This window comes from Heterocephalus glaber, unplaced genomic scaffold (genome assembly GCF_053883595.1).
Source record: "Heterocephalus glaber isolate CG9 unplaced genomic scaffold, H.glaber_assembly_v1.0 deba00001428, whole genome shotgun sequence".
Classification (NCBI taxonomy): Eukaryota; Metazoa; Chordata; class Mammalia; order Rodentia; family Bathyergidae; genus Heterocephalus; species Heterocephalus glaber.
Genome location: NW_028258293.1, coordinates 30,113,231 through 30,136,804, shown reverse-complemented (window position 1 = coordinate 30,136,804; position 23,574 = coordinate 30,113,231). Strand labels below are relative to the sequence as shown.

Below are 23,574 nucleotides of genomic sequence, written 5' to 3'. Positions count from 1 at the left end.
AGGGCAGTCTGATTTCTAGCAGAGACTCCAGCTGCCACCTCACTTGAGGACCTCTGACCCTCTCTATCATGTCTGACAAATGCTGTTGTCCTCTGTTGTATGTGTGTTGGATAGAGGAGGCTGCCTTTCCCACACGATTGGAAGGTCCCCTGACACAGCTCTGAGGGTGCCTACAGGTGTCAGTTCAAAGGTGCTGAATTAATTACTGAATCCTGACATGTGTAGGTTCTCACACATTGGTGGGGGAGGCCAGCAGCTATAACGAGCATTAATCTCAGTGGCTTTGCACAGCAAAAAGTATCTTTATTGTGCACACAAAGTCCACGGTGGGTATCTTCCTGTTCAGGAAGCCCTCCTCTGAGACCAGGCCTCTCTACTCCCCTATCTTTTGCTGCCAGTGTCTTCAACATGGAGCCTCCAAATGGTGTGAAAGAGGGAGAGTCCTCTTCCATCAAGCATCTCCCTTCCCTCTATTGCCCATCCTAGCACCATCAGATCTAATGGCTACATTGTACTCTACCCTAGCCAGGCCAGGATGGCGGGTCACAGTCATCAGCCATGCCCTCAGCCTTTGCTCAAACTGTTGCCCCCACTCCACTTAATCTGCTCAGCCCCTGTCCTCCAGACAAACTGCCTCATGGAGCAGCATGCAGGTCAGGCAGCCCCATCTAGTGTCTGAGTGCTCATCCTATTACAATGGCGGCCACCCTTCACCCTGTGCCTGGTGGCCCCACCTCCCTGTATTCATACCTTTAGATTGAGTGTGGGCAGGACCAATGACTCACACCTAACTGATAGACTCAGGCAGAACTAAGGATGTGTGACTTAAAGACCAGCTCACAAAAGGCAGGTGGTCTCTCTTTTGCCTCGCTTTCTCTGGGAGAAGCCATATCATTGGCATCCCCATGGAAAGTTCCACATTGCAAGGAACAGAAGCCTCCTGTCATCAGCTGCATGAGTGGGTGTGGACATGGACCTTCCAGCCTGTGTAGCTTTCAAAGATTGCAGTCCAGCCAATAGCCTGTCTGCTATCCATGAGAACCTTGAGCCAGAGCCACCAGCTCAGCCTCTCCCAGATTCCCAACCCACAGGAACTGTGAGGTAGTGTTTGTCGGTTAGAGCAGCTAAGTTTGAAATGGTTTGTTATACACAGCAAAAGCTAACAAATTTAACCACCTCCAAAGGCAGGGACAGAGTCCTCTCCCATTCATTCTTGTTCAGCATGGACTGGATAGAGGAAGCTGTTGTATAAGAACTGGTTCATTCAGCCAACTCTCATTTACTGGGGAAACTGAGGCATAGCAGGTCCTTTGCAGTGGTGAGGGATGCTGAAGGTAGCAAAGATATGGTCTTGGCTCTCAGAGGTTCCCAACCCACTGGGAGACAGTGAATCCATTCGACCATGACTCTTTCACCCCCAAAGGCAGCCCCAAAGCGGGTACTAATTCAAGGCAGAGGGTAGAATTTGAGGATGGGGAGAGCGGCAGAAGTTTGCCAAAGGAGGTGACCTCTGGGGGTGAGTGACACTGACCAGGTCAAGAGAAAGTGTTCAGAAGAAAGGGAAGAGGATGCTCATGCCACAGCAGGACCAGGAGCAGTATGCACCCAGACAGTGCTGGCGCAGTGTGGGGCAGGAAGAGGGCTCAGGAGATGGGGCTGCCCAGGGCTAGGGCCAGATGGTAAAGGCCCTAGAATGCTGGGCTGAGCAGGAGTTCAGGTATTCTCTCAGGCACTTGAGACCATCATAGGAAATTGGGCTTTGAGAGAGAGGACACAGGAACTGTTCGTGGCTCAGCAGCCAGGTGTGACCAGAGCAGGGGCACAGTGTTTTCCCACAGTGACGTCCCAGGGTTTTGAGTTCTTATGACAGAGGAGGGGGAGGCCTGCGGAAGTCAGAGAAAAGCCTTGTCACCCAAGGACCTTAGGGAAGGCTCCCTTGAGTAGGTGAATCAGTTCTGACTGAGGAGGAGGAGTCACCCAGGCAAGGGAAGGTAACAGATGGGGGAAATGGTATTCCAGGCCCAGGGAAAAGCACGGGCAAAAGCCTAGAGGGGAGAGGGAATGAAACTGATATGAGGGAATGCAAATGGTCTCTATGACAGGGGCAGAAGGGAGAGGAAGGAAAAGATGCAAAGAGAAGGAAATGGGCCAGATGGTGGGAAGTGGCAAATAGAAGGCTAAGCAGCTTTGAGGTGGACCTCTTCTGTCTTCCCTGGACCCCTCAGGACCATTCTCTGCTTGGTTCTGCCATGTTCTTTGAGCCAGGAGCTACCTACAACCACAGACCTCCTTTCTTCAGGCAATATGGACTGCACAGGGTGGGGCAGATTCCTGGCTTCTTCCTGCAGGGTCACCTGAAGCTGCCTGTGCTCTGCACCAAGGACAGCCCATGGCACGATTCCCTTTTGGTTCAGGTGCCTGCTGCCTCGACTTGGCCTTCATATCCGGGGAAGTAAAGCACAGCTGCCACAGCCCTGGCTTACGGTAGCATTCTTAGTGGCTTCCTGTGCCCTCATCTCAAGAAGTTGTTCTTTTATTACATTCTCCTCACATTATCCTCTGGATGCTCCTGGGATTGGGACTCATATAAACCCTAGCCTAGAAGCAGAAATATTTGGAGCAGGGGAAGGACACAGGTAGATGTGGTTCAGGCAGCTCACCATGGCTCCACATGGGGATGGATAGGTGTATTTATTGGCCGTCTCATCACTGAGACAAAATACCTAACACTCACAGTTTAAAGGAGGAGAGGTTTAATGTGCTCATGGTTTCAGTCCATGGTCACCTGGCCCCAAGGCAGAGACATTATGGAAGAAGGGCATGGTGGAGTAAAGCTGCTTAGCTCATGGTGGCCAGGAAGCATAGTAGAGGAAGAATATCAGAGCAGAAGGGGCAAAGGATCATGCATAGACTCCAAGGCCATGCCTCCAAGATCCACCCAGGCACACATAGAAGTGCTCCACCAATCTCCCTGCCCCAGTGGATCCCAAAGCAAATCAGTTTGAAACTCCACCCTAACTGCCACACCCAAGGACAGAGTCATGGAGACAGAGCAGAGATAGGAGGCAGAGCTTGGGCCCTTGGGTTACGTAGGCTTTACCATGACCACATAGGGAATTCTAGATATGTATATGTTGTCCTGGGCTTTTAGTTTTAAATTTTTCATATTGTTTGTAAACTATCTGCCAGAACCCTCCAAGCATTCCCACCCTTTTGTAAGATGACATTGGTGCTCCTCTGATTCACAGGTGGAGTTGATTTCTCAACTCTGGCTTCGTGACTCATTATGATCCACACACCAAGGTGAAAGTGATGCTGTATAAGTTGTGTGGCTGAGGACTTGAGTCCTTGCAGGTTTGGCTCTTTCTGTTGGAATCTAGCCACCATTGAATGCTGAAAGGCCAGTCAGGATAGAGACAGGCCCAGTGTCCCCTCAACATGCAACAAGAGATCCTGCCCTCCCCAGATGTCCCAGCCCCCACTGACCCACGGGCCAAATGCAGTTGCTCAAGCAAGACCTGAGAAGAGCCCTTCCCTTCAGGGAACACACAGAACAGTAAGAAGTAACTATCTTCCCTGTCTTCAGCCAGTCATCTTAGAAAGAGGTGACAAAGTAGCAGTAGATAACTACCGTGGCCCATTACTCATTTCCTTTGCCACCCTTGCCCTTCCTTCAAGGCCCTGCCCATGGCTACTTCCTCCAAACTTGTGCTGGGCAGAGAGTCATTGCTCCCTTCTTCACACTCTACTGCTCTTTCTTTCTGTTCCTCCTGTGACCCTGATACCTCACTGTTCAATAGCACAATACCAGGTGCCTCCATGAGACACTGGGCATACGTGTCACCGAGCTAATTTACATATAGTGTGCAGCATTCCATAAAGGGCATGGAATGACTCAGGAACTATTCACAACATTTTGGGAATAAATACTTATTTGTCAGATGACAAAATCAAGGTAGAGGCAATGTGACTTGCTTAGGGTTACTAAGCAAAGGCAGGATTTGAACCCAAATCAATACTTCTCCAAGTGCCCCTCTCCCATGTTGCAGGTATTGGTGAGATCTGCATACCACTAGGGAGTGCTAATGGTTTCTATCTAGATGTCCTCTGAGAGCCTCAGGCATTCGTAGGTGGAGCTTTCGGAAGGTGATTGTATTATGAGGTCTTATAGCTGATTTGCTCTTAGAAGAGCAAGGAAGAGGAAGGTCATTGGGGGTGTGGTCTGGAAGGGCTTATTTCCCTTCCTGGCTCTTCCCTTGACTCTCTTTGCTTCCTGTCCACCATGCCATGAGCAGCTCTCCTGCATCATGCCTCTGTGCCATGCTGCCCTGTCTTGGAGCCAGCTGACTATGGACTGAAACCTCTACAAAATATGAGCCAAAATAAACTTTTCCTTGTTTAACTTGTGGATATCAGGCATTTTGTCTCAGCAATGAAAAGAGTGATCAGGACAAAGGGAGGATAAGGTAAGTAGCCAGTCTCATCCTTCACTACTCACACATGTTCCTACCTTGGGAATCCAGAACTCTTCTGCTCAGAGTGTCTTGCACCTCATACACACCTCACATCTGTTTCTTGTTCTCTTTGCTGGCCTCCCTACAGCCAAATCTTAGGGTGATGGATCAGGAAGAAAGAAATGGTATCCTTGGGACAGTCTGATCAGCCCCAGGGAAGGTGAATCAGGGCCACAGTGCCAGGCTGGAGGTCAAGGCTGAGGCTTCTGCCAGCCACCTTGTTGGGGTGGGTAAGAAAGAAGGGAACTAAAACTGAATCCTTTCGTTCATTGAGCTAGCATTTACAGAGTCTCCCAGTTGTGCCCAGGTGCAGGATTGAAGTTACCAAACATGAGTAAGAGGTGCCCTCATGGAGCTCTTGGCCTGTGTGATGGCAGAACTGAGACTTTGAGTTGATCTCAGTCAGTTGGGTAAACTGAGGTGCAGAGGAAGGAGAATGAGGTCTGACCACGGTCATATCCCCTTCAGCTCAGAGGACCCAGAAACACAAAGATGCCTAGGGTAGCGCAGGACTTATTGGCTGCCCCCCTCACTTACCAGTCCCAGGAGGAAGGGACATTCAGGGTGCAAGATGAGGGGGCACAAAGGGGAAAGGGGTGGCCGGTGGCTTCCTTTGAAGAAGAAAAACGTCACTGCTCTGTTTTCCCTCTTTTTTGCTTTTGTAATTTTTGAGTGATATTACAACAGAGGACAGAGGCCTCACAAATTACCCTCTTCCAGCCTCTCTTGAATTTCACACAGGGAGACTTGCAGAGTCTCCTTTTGCTGCAAGAGTGCAAACCAGAGCTGGCTGAGTCTGGTCTCCTCCTCCAGGCTGACAGCTGTGGTTGGATTGGCAGGAGTCTGGGCCCCTCCTCCTGGACTCCTGAATGCTGGCCCTGCTCTTTGCTGTAACCCTTCCTCTGGTTGGAAGCACTCAGCAGAACTCCAAGTGTTGGTCCGCAGGAATGTTGAACTTGAGTTTATGGGCCTCAAAGAGGTTGCACAGCTCCTTGATGTAGCGCTGGTGTAGGTGGTTGACCTCCTCCTCTGAAGGCTGCAGGGTCTTCTGCACCTCAATAGGCTTCCCCACTGCAAGGCACAGAGGTGAGCAGAGGTCCAGAGTGGGAACCACAGGGGTCAAAGGAGCCCTGAGAGCAGGTCATTCTGCAGGAAAGTGCTCTTACTGCCATCCCTTCCAATTCTAATTTCAGGTGATGGATTCAGAGGTGTTGGAGCAACTCTAAGATCCTGATATGATATATCAACAGTCAGCTTTCAGTGTGTCAGGCAGGGTGCTGGGTGCTTAACATTGTGCTCTGTCCTGAAATCCTATGGGAACAAAACCTATTGCTATTCCTATTTGATTGGTGAGGCACTGAGGGTCAGAAAGGTTAAGTGACTTGTTTCAGGTCACATAGCTGGGAAGAAGCTATAGCAGGTCTTAAATCCTGCAGATGTGCTCTTAGCCTCCAGGCTCTGATTCTGGGAGTCCATGATTGGCAGTGTCGGTATTTCTAGGATGAGGGGGGCTCACAGCCCAGATTAGCTCTTCTTCCCCTACTGCTCTGCACCCTAACCTGCAACACCCTCCAACCCCCTCACCACCATATGGAAAATGAGAAAGCCCTAACCTCCTCCCTCTGCTTCTGCATGTCTGGGAAGGCAGCTCTCTGGCTCTTCCTTAGAAAAACCTATGAAGGCAGAAGCAGGATTAAAATTCATGAAAGCTTGGTCATGATACAGGGAAGGTCATGATGTAGGGGATTACAAAGTCTATGCTCAAATAACAGTAAATGGATGGATGGAGGTGAGGCAAATAGACTTTTCTCTACAAATTTTGTCAGAGAAACCAAGTTGGAATCCAAGAAGAAAGCAAAAAAGGAGTCCAAGTAGTGAAAAAGATGGTATTAATTCTATGCATTAAAGCTCAGGTTCATTGGGCACAGGAAGATCCCTCAGGCTTTAATTCAGAGCCTATTGATTGCTACTTTTCACACATTGGTGACATACAATGCCTTTCCTTGGTATCCACCTTCTCCAAATAAGCCTCATTAGATCCACTGGCTCAGAATTAAACCTTCCTTCCCTGGCATAATAAGAAGTCAGAGCTTGATTCAAACCTCAACTTTGTTACTCAAAGGCAGTGTGATCTTTTGGAAGTACATAATTTCTCTGAGCCTCCATTCACCATCAATGAAATTATGAAATAATAATGAATAAAATGACAATCTTAATAATGTCAATATTGTTAATATTAACAATATTAATAATAATGAATGAAATAATAATCCCTGCTTCAAAGGTTGTTAGAATAAACTGATCTGGTGCACATAAGACAGCTGGTGTAGTGCCTGGCACATGGCAGGGGCTCGGCAATCAGTAGTGCTGTTGATTGTTCTTTCTGTCTGTTATAGCTGTTATCCCAGACTTCCTTAGAGTTATCTGCTGTGTGTGCGTGTGTGCGTGTGCGTGTGTGTGTGTGTGCATGCTTGTTCACGCACATGCTTCCCAGTCTAGACCCATGAGGGTGGGGATGTATCTGGCCTATCCTCATGTCCCCTTGCAGCTCAGAGCCCAAGGCCTTGTCCCTGTTCCTTACACCTCCCAAGCTTGGTCTCAGCTTACCTATGGTGGTGATGGGATGGCGGTAGGGCATCAAACCAAAGCTGTACTGGAAGATACCACGGCCATGGAAAAGTGGGAGGGAGATGCCCATGATCTTCTGCAGCTGATTCTGGATACGGCGCAACCAGGAGTCAGAAAAGTTCTGAACCTGGGTAAATAGGTCATTCTCCCCAAAGGAGAAGATTGGCACCAGAGCTGCCCTGGGTGCAGGGGAGAAGAAGAGAAAGCATAAACTGCAAGGTCACCTAGCTTCCTTCATGGGCTCAGTGACCAGGAATTGGAGCAGAGGACAGAACCCTGGGCTGGAAGCAGGAGACCTGGATTATCTCCCAGACTTGCCACAGCCCCCTCTCTGAGCTGGGGTGTCCCTTTCAGGCCTACAACTTCTCACTTCCATCGTGACAGGAGCCCAGAGTGCCATAGAGAGTCCTCCCAGGGATAAAAGACCTGAATTTTTCTCCTAGAAAGGTCTCTCACCCTAGCTGGCTCATGTTTCTCAAAGATGCTTCACTTGAAAGTGGGAGAACATCTCTGCCCTATGCTCTCAACCCCATTTTTCCAGATCCTGTTAGTTTCAACTCTTGTGTCAGTTTGGGGGAATATGTCCACTCCCAACAAGTCCCTTTGATCACTGATCTCCCTTATGAAAATTTCTCTAAGTTTTTGGGGGTGAAACACCAAAATAGAATCTTCATTGCGAATGGACCAAGAATCTCCCAGCTACAGTAGAATTTGTATTAGACTTTGCTATTTTCCTTCCAAAATGTAATCCTTGCCAACTTCCAACTGAGCCCAGAGTGCTTTCCCCAGAGGTCCCATACCCATGGATCAGGGCGAGCCTGATGAAGCCCTTGCGGTTCCGCAGTAGCAGTGTGTAGGCTCCAGGCCTGGCATCCAGTGCCTCCTGAGCTCCCCCGACAATGATGGCCAGCAGGTTCCCATTGCCCTTCTTGCTCAGGATGTGACCAGCACTCTCCTTGTCTGATGTGACCAGCCCTGGGGGGAGAAGAATTTGAGGTGAGGGAGCAAGACTGAGAGGGTAGGTGTGGCCTAAGAAGGAGATCCCCAGTAGGGTAACAGAGGCCTTCAGTCCTCCATGACACCCCACTTCAGACAAGAGTCCTCTGAGTCCTCCAACCCCTCTCTGGGCTCAGTGCCCAGCACAGCACTGCAGGGAGTTCTTTGGCTCTAGCCTCCTTCTGTACAGGCTTTTGGAAGAACTACAGAACTGTTGGGAGCCCTCCCTAAAATGTCCCCCTACCTGCACCACCAGCCCCATCTCCCTGAGCTTCCCTGGGCGGGGAGACTCACCTGAGCACATGATGTAATCCCGGAAGAAGGGGACCCGGAACCACAAGTTCAGCATCATCAGATAGGGGTGGATGCCAGGGAAGAGAAAAGAGAAGCCTGTGCTCTCAGTACACAGGCTGAGGAAGGCTCCAGCCGCCAGGACCCCATGGGGGTGGAAGCCCGCAATGTAGTTCCGGGAGGGGTCCAGCTCTGCAGTCTTGACCAGCTGCAGGGACAATAATCTGGTGAACCAGGCCAGGATCTGCATGCCAATCCTGACTCTGCCATTCACTGAACCTGGCAAGATGCTATCCCCTCTGAGCCTCAAGGTCTTCATCTTTCTGTCTGACCACCCTGAGTTTTTACAAAGGTGATGATATCATGGTGCTGGCTGTCCCACAGACTTGATACTGACTTTGGACAAACTATTTCCCTCTCAGCTTCTCATCTATGAAATGGGAACATTTGGCCCTTTCCCTGTTCTCTCCCAGAGAAGCCTGGAATTACTGAGACTACCAGATGGAATGGAATCAAAGGATCGCCTGTAAGAGCTACCATGCAGGAAAAGGCCCATTTTCACAACACTCAATGTAAGAAAAAGTGGCCCTTTAGACTTGGACATGACCAATGAAAAGTTGTCATGTGCAGATTCTGGCACAATTACTGCCCTGTACCCTTCAGGTCTCACCCTGTGGTTCTCTGCTCTCCCAGGCCAGACCTCCATTGCCCTCTGTTCTCTCTTTCCACTTGCCCTGGCTTGGTCAGCCCTGTGGCATGGAGGTTGGAGCAGTGTCCCCAAGGCATTGTAGATGGAAAGGGAGAGAGCGCTTGTCATTAGCACCTTCAAAGTGAAGTGGAGTGTGGAGAAGCAGGCAGGAACTGAGCTAATGAATGCTGCTTGCACAGGCTGTGTGATGTAGCTGAGTCTGGAACAATTCCTGGTGGAGACCATGATTTTACATGCAGCTGAGTCCCTCCCCCAGCGTACCAGGAACCATGAGGTTCACCTTTTCAGTGCCCTGCACTCTGGGAGCCGTGGCCATCCCAGCAGAAAGGAGTCCTAGGGTCCCTGGCCTAAGCCCCAATCCTTGGGCAGCCAGCTTGCTGACAGGACTGTCAGGCCCTGAAATTTGCACTCCCTTAGGCTCAGAGGCAGCCACTTAGGCTCAACTTTGCCAAGGTGAAAGTTCTTCCTGTTACCAAACTGAAACATTTAGCTGGTGACTCCCTGAAGATTCATGTTGCTACCTTTGGGGTCCCAGAGGCCTAGTGGCCCACCCTAAGAGCATCCTGCAGGCAGCAATGGGGCCCTGAGCCTGACTGCCCCATCCAGACTGAACAGCTCCATATTTTCCTGTCCTGGACCTGACCTCTGCAAATCCTCACTGTTCCAACACCGTCATGTCCTCCAGGTTACCACTGATTCTTTGCAGGAGGACTGTAGGGGCAATTGCTTGCCCAGACAAGGACAAACTCCTTCCATTCATGCAGTGGGGGACTTATTAGATATGGAAATACAGAGGTCTCTGTTTTATTCCCCTGGGAAATGTACTTGCACAGGAACCCATGTTGGTGCTTAAAAACATATCTTGGTCAATGCACTGAAATGCTTGAATATAAATTTCCATTCTCTGCTAGTGACAGAGAAGATTGTGCCTCCATAAAGATAATTTGAATATATGTAGCTCAAAAAGTAAAAAGATTGTTTTAGTCCAGTAATTCCACTGCTGAGGAATTTAGCCTACAGAATTTCTCATACTTGTGCAAAATGATATCTGAACAGTCATTAACAGAAGCACCATCTTTTGGTGACATAAAAACTCTTATCACTTACTTGACTGTCCCTCAACAGGGCCTGTCTAGACAAACTGAAAATCATGCACACAGTAAGCCACTGCAACCATGCAGGGGATGAAGCACCTCTTCCTGTCTTCAGGGGGAAAGACAGCCTCAGGGTTTGTTAGGTGAAAAAGCAAGGGGTGGACAATGTGTGTGGACTGTCACAACTGAGAAGGGAAGGGGAAAGTGCATTTGCTTGCATATGGATTCATCAAACACTGACAGTCAGAGTTGCCTCCAGGGACAAAAATTGGAGAGATAGATGTAAAACAGAATAGCACTTTTCATACCTACCATTTTGTTCTTCTTTGATTTCCAACAATAATGTATCACTACTTTAAATAAACAAAAGAACAAATAAATGAATGAATGAACATTGTTCCCTTAATAAAGAAAGCATTGGTGTGTACAGAAATTTGCTGGTAAGGCAGCCTGTGTCTAAGCAAGGGGCCCAGTATTGGGATGTGTATCTACATGTACGTGTATCTACAGGCACAAGTCCAAGTGTGTGCATTGTGTGTGCCTCCCCAGACCTGGTCTTTACGGGTATCTTTGTTACTAGCCTCTTCTACCTGTCCTCCACTCCCAAGTCTATTATGCCATGACTGTGAAGATAAAAACCATGAGTCCAATGTGTCTGAGTCTCCCATGCAGACCTGGGACAGAGGATATGCCCTGGACAAGCAGAAAAGGAGAGAAGGAACACAAAGGAGGAGGCTCATGCAGCCCATCTCAGAGGGAAGGCACCTGACCTCAATCTTGCCCTGCCATGTCACCTAGGTTCCACCAGCAGGAGAAAGAACCCCAGGCTGGGAGTCAGGAGACCCAGACCTGTTGCTGGCTCATCACAGGACCTTTGCCTAGCCCTACCCCTCTCTACACCTCATTTGTCCCTCTGTTCTATAGGACAATGATAATGCCTAAATAAAGGGTAAATAAAGAGGAGGGGAGTTGATGAGTGATGTGGTAGATGCTTTATCTGAGGCCAAAGGAGGGAACAGCTGGATTGCTAGGCTCAGGGAGCTGCTATTTTTAAAATTGATGTCATTTACATACCATAAAATTCATCCTTTTAAAGTGTACAATTCAGTCCATTTTTAAAAGACTGTGGTTTTTTTGTGGTTCCAACATGGCTAGCATGTTTTTTATTTTTGGCTTTTTTTGGTACTGGGGATCGAACTTGGGACCTTGCGCTTTCGAGGCAGGCGGTGGCACCACTGAGCTAAATCCCCGGCCCTATGGTTCCAACACGGCAAGGCTGACAGTGGAGGGTCAAGGCTCCAACAGGGTTTTCTACAAGGGATTTATCAAAGATATTCATGAAGACTCCCTCACGGTTGTTTTTGAAAATAATTGGGAAAACAGAATCCCAGGTTCCATTTAATGAAATTAGAGCACCACCACCACCTGATATTAGGAAAGAAATTAATGAAGGAGATAAAGTAGAGGTATATTCCAGAGCAAATGACCAAGAACCATGTGGATGGTGGTTGGCTAAAGTTCAGATGATGAAAGGAGAATTTTATGTCATTGAATATGCAGCTTGCAATATCACTTATAATGCAATAGTCACACTCGAATGACTTCAGCCTATCAATAAAAAAAACCTGTCAAAAAATACCTTCTCTGAAAAAAAATACCTTCTTTGAATGCACAGTGACTGTTTCTGAGGATTTGAGAGAGGCGTGTGCTAAGGAAAATGCACATAAAGACTTTAAGAAAGCAGAATATTTTGCCATCCAGAAACCACACAGCTAATGATACTGTCTGCCAGTGAATCAACTGTAAAGAGAGTAAATATTTTAAGTGACACACATTTTCAAGGTATTCGTACAAAGTTGATGCTTATGTCCAGAAATGAAGAGGCCACTAAGCATTTAGAATGCACAAAACTTGCAGCAACTTTTCATGAGGAATTTGTGAGAGAAGATTTAATGAGCCTGGCAATAGGAACTCATAGTGGTAATATGCAGCAAGCTAGACAGGTCGCTGGGGTTACTGCCATTGAGCTAGATGAAGATAATGGAACATTTAGAATCTATGGACAGAGTGCTGATACTGTAAAAACGGCTAGTGGTTCCTTGGAATTTGTGGAGGATTTTATTCAGGTTCCTAGGTATCTTGTTGGGAAAGTAATTGGGAAAAATGGCAAAGTTATTCAAGAAATAGTGGACAAATTGGATGTTGTTCAGGTGAGAATTGAAGGAGGCAATAAAAATAAGTTATATAGAGAAGATGGGATGGTTCCACTTGTATTTGCTGGCACTAAAGAAACCATTGGAAATGTGCAAGTTCTTTTAGAATATCATATTGCTTATCTAAAGGAAGTGGAACAGCTAAGAATGGAATGCCTACAGATGGATGAAGAGCTATGACAAATTGGTTCTAGGTCATATAGTGGAAGAAGCAGAGGTTGGCAGGGCCCTAGGTACACCTCCAGTTGTGGTATAAATTCTGAGCTGTCTAACCCCTCTGAAACAGAATCTGAATGTAAAGATGAGTTGAGTGATTGGTCATTGACAGGAGAAGATGATCAAGAGAGAGTCAACATCAGCATGAGAGCAGGAGACACCCAGGAGAAAGAGGCAGAAGTGTTTCAGAGGGTTGAGGTTGTGATGAACCACGTGGTAGCAAATCCTCCATCAGTTCTACTCTTTTCTATACTATGTCAGCATCCACATTTGTAAAGAGTTTACTTGTAAGAAAGTTAATTTATCTCCGCAGGGCAACATATTTGGAAGCTTCTGTTTCCACTCAACTGTCTATAGAGAGTAGCAGACCATATAGCAATCAAAGTAGGAAAAGCCTTGAAGAGTGTTTCTCATTGAAGGTTTACTTAAAATTTTTCATGTCAAAACTTTGTGGGGGGCTGATTTTCTTAGTGAAGCAGTGGTGACCAAATAGCACACAAGCTGCAGTGGGCTGTTTGTATCACTGAAAGCTCTAAAAGGTTTGCCATTGCTGTCTTAGGGTCAGATGTTTATCCTTTCAGTTTGGGACAGCTTATATAATTGTGATTTTTTTTCCTTAGAATTTTTGGGTTTATGTATGTCTCTTTACCAGCCAGACTCAGAGAATTCTAACGCCCAGAGACATCTACATAAAAGACCATGCAACCATTACCACTAATTCCATAGCATTTTCAACACCCCAGAAAGAAACCCAAATCTATTATGGGAGTCATTTCCTCCCTCCCCAACCCCTGGCAACTGCAAATCTACTCTCTGTCTCTGAATTTGCCTATTCTGGACATCTCTAAAAATGGAATCATTCAACATGTGGCCTTTGTGTCTGGCTTTCTTCACTTAATATAATGCTTTTGAGGCCTATCCCTATTGTAGCATGTATCATAACTTCATTCTATTTTGTGATTCACTAATATTCCATTGTATGCATAGACCACATTGTGCCTGTCCATTCATCAGTTGTGGATATTTGCAGGCATGAAACTTGAACACTTGTGTCCCGTCTTCATGTGAGGATTTCAGATCTTCCAGACGGAGGGGCCAGGATGCTTCTTTTAACCTCAAGATGCTCCTCCTTGCCAGGTTGCACTACAGCCCTATGTAGGGCTCTGCCCTGTTTGCCCAGCCCCATCTCTCCACAGATGCCCTGTGCCCTCTCACACCCTTGGGATTTCCAGAATGCTCCAGAGCCTGCTGCATTGATGGCTCTCTTAGGATGCAGAGCACCCATACTGTTGGCTTGTTTAACACTCGCTGCGGACCTAGGGAGCCCAGCTGTAGTGTTAGCCCCATTTCACAGCTGAACACATTGGGATGCAAAGGAGTTAAGCACACAGGAGACTGGGATCTGAGTTCTGTGGTCTGGCCAAGCACAGAGAAAGCACAAGATCCAGAAGCCTTTGCTCCAAGCACTAGGTTTGGAACTTTCTAGTGAAACTTGTGAGGTCCAGGACTCCAGGCCCTTCTCCTGGGAAAACATGGTTTCTATATCTGTAGCTGCCTCTCACTGGGCAGGGCTTGTTATGCACCTAGATTATTTGGCAAGTTAAAAATGCCCAGCAAACAGCATCTGACTCAGCAGGTCTAGTGCTGGCCTTGGGCAGGTGTGTGGGTGCCTGAGTGTATAAGCAGGGACTGGGGTCCTTCCCTGTCACCTCCCAGCATGACAAGATGGTTGGGTGAAAAGCCTTCATCTCCTCCCTGGCTCTGGCAGTAGTTTCCTTGTGGGCATGGGTCACAATTCAGCCTTCCTAGCTTCTTAGCGATGTTCTCATCCCTGCTCATCCTGTCACCTTGCCACAGCCATGCAGTCTTTTGACAAATACCCACTGACACCTATAGACACATTCCCTCAGTCCTCAACTGCACCTTTCCCTCTAGTCCTAAACATTTTGAAATCAAGCTGCATCTTGCAATCCTCAGTTTTTTTCCCCCTCAATGGTACCTAACATATTGTACAATCTACAACTGAGGATATTATAGAGTTGAAGATATACAGTCTGTACCAGATCCTTAGCACTGGAAAGAGTGCATAGGGTGGGAGGCATTCTCAGCACCTACTCTGTGCCAGGCACCTTGCATATACCAACTTACTTCCCCCCATGACCCTGTGAGGGAAGTACTGGTGTCACTGCCTAGGTCACAGATGAGGAAACCGAGACACAGGCTGTTTCTCTGGGTCACACAGCTGGTGAAGAGGCAGAGGTGGGATGTGAACCACCCAGGTGGCCAGGCTCCATGTTTACAGACTCTGCTCCCTGCAGGCAAAGGGGTGGGATTATGTACCAGGCACCAGTACAGTGACTTGGCTCATGACTGGGGAACTGGAATGGCAAAGGGGAAGAAGAGGCAGGTGAGGGCCCAGGGTGCTGGGACTGCAGACTACAACAAAAAATAGGTTCTGTTCAAAGGAAGACTCCAGGAGTGTTGGAAGATGTGGAGCCCAGAAAAAGAAATGACTGGAGTCAGGGCTCAGGTTAGAGGAGAGGGAGGATGAGTCAGTCAGAAAGGGAAGCTTAGGACCCAGACCCTTGGCTCTAGAGCAATGGTTGTCAGTTATGGCAAGTTTGTCACCTCCTGCCCCCTTGATGGGGACATTTGGTAATATCTGCAGGTAATTTTGGTTGCCACAGCTGGGAGAAGATAGTGCTGCTGGCATGGAGTGAACAGACACACCAGAGTTGAGAACAGTCCCCACAACAAAGAATTATCCAGTTCCAAATGCCAATGGTACCAAGGCTGAGAGAGCCTCCAGGAGGAGGGCTGGGAGGGGCAGGGGCAGACAGGTGGGTGGAATGATGTCCAGTCCTGCCCCATGTCTGGCGGTGACAGTGACCAGCATTTCCTGACCTTCGGTCATAGACCTGGTCACAGAACTCAGTCCCCCACCCCCAAGGCCTTGGCCTATGTAGATAGTGTTTGCTCTGGATGATGAAACTTTCCATCTAGGGACACCCAGCTCCTGGGCCATCTTTGGGCAGCAGTAGGAACAGCTCCCCCTACTAGAAGCCTTGCCTGACATTAGCTCTCTAGGAAGCTGACAGGGTGACTTTAGAGAACAGTTTCCTAATTTGGCTTGAAATTCCACCACTAGAAGCTAGTTCATAAAGTCACAGTGAGAACTGATGGAAGCTCAAAAATTATCATGGGAGGGCCACATGCAAGTGACGGGAATGCAGGGGCTGTGTGGGGAGCTCAGCAGAGTTGGGGCCACCAACCTTCTGCTTAGCCCAAGGGCATTGCAGGGACTGTGCTGAAAGGTGTGCAGATGGGAGGGAGAGTGTCCTGGGAGGCCTGTGGCAAGGGGGTCTGCAGGCCACATTCCATGCCTGCAGGCGCCCAGCTCAATAGAGGGCAAAGCCACAATGAACAGCCACTGGCCCTCTGCTGGCCATGCCGTGGTACTGCTCATGCTTGGCAGAGGTGTTGCCAAGGGTGCGCAACAAGCCTGAAAAACTGTGCACAGGGTTTCTGCGAAAGAAGTCCAGCATCCCAACAGTGGGTTGAGAAGCTTTCTCAAGGACCATCTGGCTGGGGAAGGAGCAGAAAGGGCAATGGCACCGCCTCAGCATCCCTTCTGCCAGCCCTGCAGCTAGAAACGCCCCAGTAGGTGTGGCAGATAGTGTCCTTTGGAGCTAAGGCTACACTTTTCCAGGGGAAACCTGACCATCCTGGCACAGAATGAGGAGGCTTGGGCTAGAGAAATGAGAAGCAGGGAAGGGAGTTCAGAATCTCAAAGCTCAGAGGTCCAGGGGTGGGGACAGGGGACTCTGCCCGTGACACACCCCTGGCTGCTCTTGGGACCCAGCAAGTCCTGACTTGTCTTTGCTGACAAGATCCCAGGAAGGGGCCCTACAGAGGAAGCACAGCTGAGGGGCAGGGTGGGGCAAACTGCCCCCAACCTGAGACTCCCAAGCTAGCACATGTGTTCTGCTCTTTGACCCCATGACCCCTCATGAACCCGGCAATCTAAGCCAGCCCACTCCCTTGCTCTGCCCCTCCCACTTGGCCTTTGGCCTGAGGCCCTACTCACTAGGGTGCTAGGGGCTACAATTGTCACTCAGATCTTGCTAGCCTTTGTGAGGACCTATGTGGAGAGCCATTCTACATAAATTTGGGGGAAAAATTCTTTCATAATTAAAGTATAACATGGCTGTCTAAGGCCCAATGTCACCTTGCCCACTAGCCAGCTGTAGCATGCAGAAACATAACTTCGTTTTGCCTCCAGTCACAAGTTGAGGCCTCAATAGTCCCATGATACTATGACGCTCAAGGGCAAGAGTACATCAGCTGAAGACATCCTGGTTCTTCAAGAACCGAGTAGTAATAAAAAAAGAGAAAGGTTTTACCTGAGGGAAGGACAAGATTTTTATTAGCCTGCTCTCTTGGCCCATCTACTATTGTAAGAATGCTCTCCTTGCCACCCTTATCAACATAAGATCCTCAGCAACCTAAGACCCTCATCAAGTCACCTGATACTCCTTCCAATTATTATGTATGCTCAATAAATAATGGCTAGCTTGGAGTGTCTTTGTCTTTGGCCACGCTGAGGTACAGACCTCCTGCCCTCCCCCATGTACTTGGAAATTTCACAAGTCTCCACTGTCTTTTTTTCATGGTCCCCCTTTCTAGGCAGTCGGAGGATTGATTGCCCTCCGATAGACCTAGGACTCTCAGAAGGAAGCAAGGCAAGATCCCTGACTCTGGTGCCAAGTGCCTATGACTCAGGTAGCTGTTTAACCTCTGTGAACCCATTTCCTCCACCATCTCCCCAGCTGGGGACCTAATTCCTGGAGAGGCAGGAAGAGATGGGGTTCCTGTAGGTTGAGAGAAGCCAGGTAGAGGTGAAGGTCAGAGCAGCAGGCTCCAGGTCCCTAGAGTCCCCTCAAACCATAGCCATGCCCAGGGCTCCATGTCTCAGAGTTCCACTGACTCAGTGAAATAATACTATACCAGTTTCCCGAGGACTGACAAGTGCTTTGCCTTCTTTGTCTCGATGAATAAATGCTACCCAGGAAGGTATGTGGCATCATCTCCAGTTCACATCTTACAAAACAGGCTCAGACAGACTATGTAACTCACCCAAGGTCACACAGCTGACCTGAGATCGGAATCTAGTGTGTCTGGTTCCAGAGGCCACATTTCACACTTTTCCTCTCTCCTATTTCTAAAACAAGGCCAGCTTCCCCTCCCTCCCCCCGTGAGGAGTATAATTGTGGGCTAAATGCTTTCTTAAGACCTGCAGTTTTTTACCTTTACCCCAAACCTGGGCCACTATAGGTTTGCACCTTTAAAACACATGAGTGGGATACTACACACCCCACAGAGCTCATTCAAATCCTCTCATTGGCCCTACATGGCTGTAGTTGGGAAACCATGGCCAGAGACAAGCTGGATCCTACCCCTAGCTGCACAAAGCCCAGGGCTCCTGCCTCCCAGCCTAGTGCTCTGCTCACTGCACGCAGGGCCACATGTCCCTCAGAGATGTGGAGCTCTGGGGCCCTGACCCCCACTGCAGCCAGGCCCTCGCCCCCACCACAAACTAGCCCAGTGCTCACCGAGGCCGGGAAATAGTCCCTCATGTACTTCCATATGGCCCAGCACCTGATGGTCTCTACGCGCCTGCCGCCCCGCCGAGGCTTGTCTCGGTCCAGGAACCACCAGGTGGCATACAGGACAGACAGGAGCCAGAACCTGGTGAATAGGAGGAATGTGAAGACCCCGATGCAGATCTGGCCTGGGGAGGGAAGCAGAGTATCAGGGACCCTAGGTCAGTAAAGAAGGCAGTGACACTGCCTGGACCAGAATATTGCCATGAGGCCCACGCTGGTAGCGCCATCCTGTCTAGTCCTTGAGCCCAGGAAGAAGACCTGCTTTATTCCTATGCCTCCTCCACAAAGGAGATGGGGTGCCAGCCCAGCGTCACCCTGGAGCGTGGTTGAGCCCATGGGCTTACTTCCAAGTCATGTCCCCCACTGCACCAAACTGCCTGACTCACACTCATGCCCTCCCTGCCCCTCTCCCAGTCAGGTGGTCTGCATGCACCCTGTGCTCAGTACCAGGGGAGCACTGATTGGACTAACACTTCTAGTTCCCAGCTTTGGGGACTCAGAATAGAGACCCTTTCCTGCCCAGCCCCTGCCTCATCCCATTAGATAAGTCCAGCTGGGTCCCCTTTCCTATTAAAGCCCTCCATGGCTTCCCTGTGACATCATGGCACAGCCCCAACAGCTCAGCTGGCATCGGACTCCCTGTGGCTGGCCCTGTCCCCTCCTGCTCTTGCTCCCCTCTCCCCATCCACACCCAATGCTCTGGACACATGCAAGTGCTCAGAACCTTGAAACCACCAAGCTCCACTGTCTTCGCCTCCAATGCCCTTCGCTGGTGAAGGAAGGAGGCAGACAGAGGGCAGCCCCTGGCCAGCCTGTAGGTGCAGCAGGCCCAGGCCCAGGCCCAGGCCCAGCAAGGAATTCCTCTCTGACCCTTGCTGCAAGCAAATCCTGTTGCGTTTCAAGGTCAAGTGGTCTGTGGGGTCATCCCTAATCTGATGCCAATGGAGTATTATTCCCAGAGAATATCACTCTCCCCACACCATTTGCTCCACTCATTTTTCCACTCCATTTTTTCACCCACGGTGCTGGGGATTGAACCCAGGGCCTTGTACATGCTAGGCAAGCACTTTATCACTGAGCCCAACCTCCACACCCGGCACACATGTTCTTAAAGAAGGCCAGCTACTGGTGTAGAGTCCACTTAGAAGGAGGGAGGATTAGGCTTTCCAGCCTTCCTGGAAGAGGTGACTTTGACTCGGTTTGAACCATAGTACAGGCTCAAAATGGAGCAGGTGTAGATTGGGGCCCACAAATATTCACTTTGCAGGGAGCATCTACAAGGTGCCAGGTGCTGGTAGTCTAGTGTGTACCAGTGTGAAGCCAACTTTCCAGTGTTGTGTTTGGGGCATTCAGTTTTCGTTTTGTTTTAAAGGTTTTTATTCTGGTAAGATATTTATGAGATAAACTTAACATCGTAACCATTTTAAAATACACAGTTCAGTGACAGTAAGTACATTCATACTTCGTGCAACCATCACCACTACCAACCACTAGAACATTTTTAGTTATCCCAAAAAGAAACTTTTTACTCACTAAACAATAACTCATTAGCCCCTTCTATCTCTGAGAACCACCATTCTATTCTGTTCTCTCTGTGACTACCCCCGCTTCCTCCTATGAGTGGAATCATGCAGTATTTGTCATTTTTGGTTTTTTGAGACAGACTCTTGCTGTATAGTTCAGGATGGCCTTGAACTCTCTATGTAGCCCAGGACGGGCCTTGAACTGGCAGCAATCCTGCTGCCTCAGCCTCCCAAGTGCTGGTATTACAGATGTGTGCCACCACACCTGGCAGTATTTGTCTTTTTGGACTGACTTAACTTCTCTCAGCATATTTTCAGTTCATGTTTGTAGCACGTGTCACAACTTCCTTTTTATGGCTGAATAACATTCCATGGTATGTATATAGATATAGATATATATAGATATATGCCACGTTTTGTTTATCCATTTATCCCCTGATGGACATTTTGGTTGCTTTTACATTTGCCCTTGTTTGCAAATATTACTGAAATTTTTACTAGTGAAAAAATAGGGAGGCTTCCCATACCAACCCAGATGAGGATGTCTCTTGAGAAACAGGAAGAAATGCCAGTGGGGAGTCTGCATTCTCACAACAGCCCCTCCCTCCACGCACCCCAGCCCTCATTCCAGCCTGCTGCTCCTGTCCTGCCCTAATCCAGCCTCGATCCTCACAAGGGCCTGGGTTTCTCCAGGTGGGCAGGGGCACAGGGAGGAACCCAAATGGCTCATGGGTTGGTTATGTTTTTGTTTGTCTTAAATATTTTATAATGAACAATTTTAAAGAGAAATTTGCAGAATAGTGGAACTGAAATGCCACCATGTACAAGGAACGGCGCATCACTCACGCACAGGGAGGGAAGGACTCATGCAGGTCTGGAGGAAAGTGACAAGACACCAGGGAGCAAGGACGGAGAGGAGAGTGACTTAACTTTTGTTCATTTTTTTACATTAAATAGTTTTAATGTGAAATATTTAATATAAAAACATACATGTAGTGTAAAAAATAAAAGTAATCACCCAGCTAGGCCTCTTTCCCCTTGGGTAGTTCCCAGTTGAAGAAAACCAGCTCCAGAGTAGGAATTGTTAAGAGTTGCTCCCTGGAAGGTGAGACTATGGGAAGTCTTACTTTAGGGTCACACCCTAAATGTGTTTGAATGTGTTAGGGTATATGTTACTTTTGCAGTGGGGGGGGGGGGTTAGGAACAAACAGAGTGCATTTACTCTTGACCAGAAAGGACCCCACATGCCACTATCCCCACCTCCACCCCAACCCTGGACTCAGCCTCCCGGCTGCCAGCAGGAGGACCCCTGAGTGGTGTTCTCAGTAGTTCAGGAAAGGAGACACTTTCACACTTTCACGTGATTATGTGACCTCCTATCATGTGATTACGTGACCATCTTTCACTTAATCCTGACAGGCCTGAGGGGGAAATAGTTAAACCTCTACTTTCTGGAGGGCCAGAGAGGGTGTGTAAATGTTTGGCTAAGGTAACACAGCAAGCCTCTTCTCTCCACATTCCCAAGTCTTCTCCTAAGTGCCCGAATTTGGTGAGGACAGCTCACCAAGCACAGTGACACCTGGGCATCAACTCCATTTTCCTCTCCATCCACACCAGTTGCTAGTGCCCAGGGATTCCCAGCTCCTAAACATCTTTTGAATTGGGATCCTTCTTTCACTCCCTGCCAGCCCCTGTACCAGGGTCTTTTCTTAGAGGTCCAGGTAGCAAATATTTTTGACTTTGCAGCTCAAATTGAAGGATATTATGTAGATAGTTACATCAGTAGCCATTTAAGAACATAAAAACCATTTTAAGAACATAAAAAGCATTCTTACACTTCGACTATATATAAACAGTGACCCCATGGGCCCTAACTTGGTGACCCATGATCTAGATTGTGAATCTTTCTGCCTCTCTCTGTTTCCCCACACTCTAAACAGCAGACACCTGTGCTGCAAGCACAGGGACATTTAACACAGTTTGAACCCTGTCACTCCCTACCAGAAGCCTGTGGGAGGCTCCCCTTTGCCCTAGGGACAAGGAACAAAGGAAGCTGTACTCACACAAAAGGGCCCAGACTCCTTTCCTCAGCTGCCCTCCAGGCCTGGGTCTTGTTTGGTTTCTGGGTTCTGCTCCTGACCTTCCCAGCCTCCTGTAATAATGGGGCCAGGCTGTTGCCATAGGCCTGCATGGTTAGGGTGGGCACAGCCACTCAGACATACTCCTGTCCTCCAAGGTCACCGGAGGCAGGCTAAGCATGAAGTTCCATGTCCCTGGTGACCCCTTGGTCACAGCCCACTTGGCTGTGGACCCCACCGCCCTCTGACTTGACTGGGCTGAGGCCTCCCTCTCTGCTCCCCCCACGCCCTACACCTCCTCCCAGCACTCCCACCTCTCTCCTTCTTCTCTCTGCCTCCTTAGCTTTTCCTCCTCTGGCCAGAGTGGAGCCCAAAACTCTAACCTGCAGCCTGGGGCTTTAGGTATTCATCTCTGCTCATTTGCCTTATGGGGATAAACTACCCACATTAAACATGTTTCACAGCCCTTAGGATGGAGATGCAGATCAATGAGATCAGTTAGAAGAGATAGTAGGGGCAGAGTCCCAGAGGGCCTGCTCTGCAGGGATGAATCCTTCAGGTGTAAAATCTTGAAGAAGTTCTGAGGGAGTGTCTGTGTGTGTGTGTGTGTGTGTGTAATGGCTATTGACCAATGTGTGCACAGTATGTCAGCATCTTAACAGGAGGTAGTACTTGTGCACAGACTGAACCCCCAGTCCTGAAGGTAGCAGAGGAAAGGAAGACTCTCCCACATTCCCAGTCACTCCTTCCCAATCCACAGTCTCAAACTCTCCTTGAAAATGCTCCCTTCAGCACTGGGGTGAGGGAGGGACATGGCACAAACTCCTGTGGGAGGCCAGCCCAGGGCCACCCAGGTCTGCACTGGGCAGAGCCAGAATCTTTCCTCAGCTCACCCGCAATGGCCTAGGAGGCAGCATTGTTACCCATTCTGCAGCCTGCGGAGCAGTTCCCAGCATCACCCAGATGCTCCCTTCACCCTCACCCAGCTTGTAGCAGGGTCTCCTCCCAGGCCAAGGAGGAGCCCACAGCACAGTTCAGGAAAACCCAAGCCTGCCCAAAGCCACAGGTGATCCTCCCTACCCTCAGAGGCTTCCGGCAGACCCAAGACGTCCCTGTGGGCTGGGACTCTCAACACAACAAAGCCTCTCTTGGATCTCAGCACTATCAATGAGCTGTGTGCGCTTCGAATGTGGCTGCTCCACCCCACCCAGGAGCCCACGGGTCCAGCCTTACCCGGCCAGCCTTACCCAGGGCCAAGAAGGAGAAGACCCACTATAGGACCGTGAAAGTCTGCAGCCTGCGCTCCCAAGGCACCGACAGAGGTGCAAACTCCACCATGCTGTCCTGGCTCCGAGGCTGGGTCTCTGAGCTCAGTTGAGCTTCAGGCTTCCTGAGCCTGTCAGGGAGAGGGCGGTATCCAGCCCAGCCCAGCCCAGCCCAGCCCAGCCCAGCCCAGTGGCAACACCTCCCTGCCCCACCCAGGCAGGGCCTTGTTTCCTAGAAGAAACCTTTGAGTCCTTCCGCTGGGGCCTGGTTAAAAAAAAAGGAGAACAAGAAGGAGCCTTCTGGCACTTAGCAGCCCTTTGGTAACGCCTTATCTGCAGGACCACCTTGCCAGGACTACTTGACTTGCTCTTCCTACCACT

At 49.1% G+C, this 23,574-nt stretch overlaps 1 protein-coding gene, 1 long non-coding RNA gene and 1 pseudogene across 3 annotated transcripts in view; 2 read left to right on the top strand and 1 right to left on the bottom strand.

The window, feature by feature from the left end:
• LOC110345577 (uncharacterized) overlaps nt 1–23,574 on the top strand; it is a 50,514-nt gene that overhangs the window by 14,974 nt on the left and 11,966 nt on the right. The window lies entirely within an intron of this gene.
• Nucleotides 4,531–23,200, bottom strand: Mogat2 (monoacylglycerol O-acyltransferase 2). Its single transcript, XM_087211946.1, has 8 exons — nt 23,176–23,200; nt 21,914–22,021; nt 18,274–18,452; nt 8,433–8,673; nt 7,943–8,117; nt 7,122–7,321; nt 6,128–6,187; nt 4,531–5,585 (listed from the first exon to the last, which is right to left on the bottom strand). Exons 3-8 carry the CDS (start codon nt 18,295–18,297, stop codon nt 5,431–5,433), a joined length of 855 nt encoding a protein of 284 aa, XP_087068072.1. The 5' UTR covers nt 18,298–18,452; nt 21,914–22,021; nt 23,176–23,200; the 3' UTR covers nt 4,531–5,430.
• LOC106010950 (FMR1 autosomal homolog 1 pseudogene) lies at nt 11,181–12,727 on the top strand (annotated as a pseudogene).

What these genes read in the sequence shown, in the direction of transcription:
- Mogat2 (XM_087211946.1), bottom strand. Translation starts at nt 18,297, where the DNA reads ATGAGGGACTATTTCCCGGCCTCG. An exon ending in GGATTACATCATGTGCTCAG is followed by an intron (nt 8,118 to 8,432) that starts GTGAGTCTCCCC and finishes TTCTCCCCCCAG; the next exon opens with GGCTGGTCACATCAGACAAG. An exon ending in CCATCCCATCACCACCATAG is followed by an intron (nt 6,188 to 7,121) that starts GTAAGCTGAGAC and finishes CTGCCTTCATAG; the next exon opens with GTTTTTCTAAGGAAGAGCCA.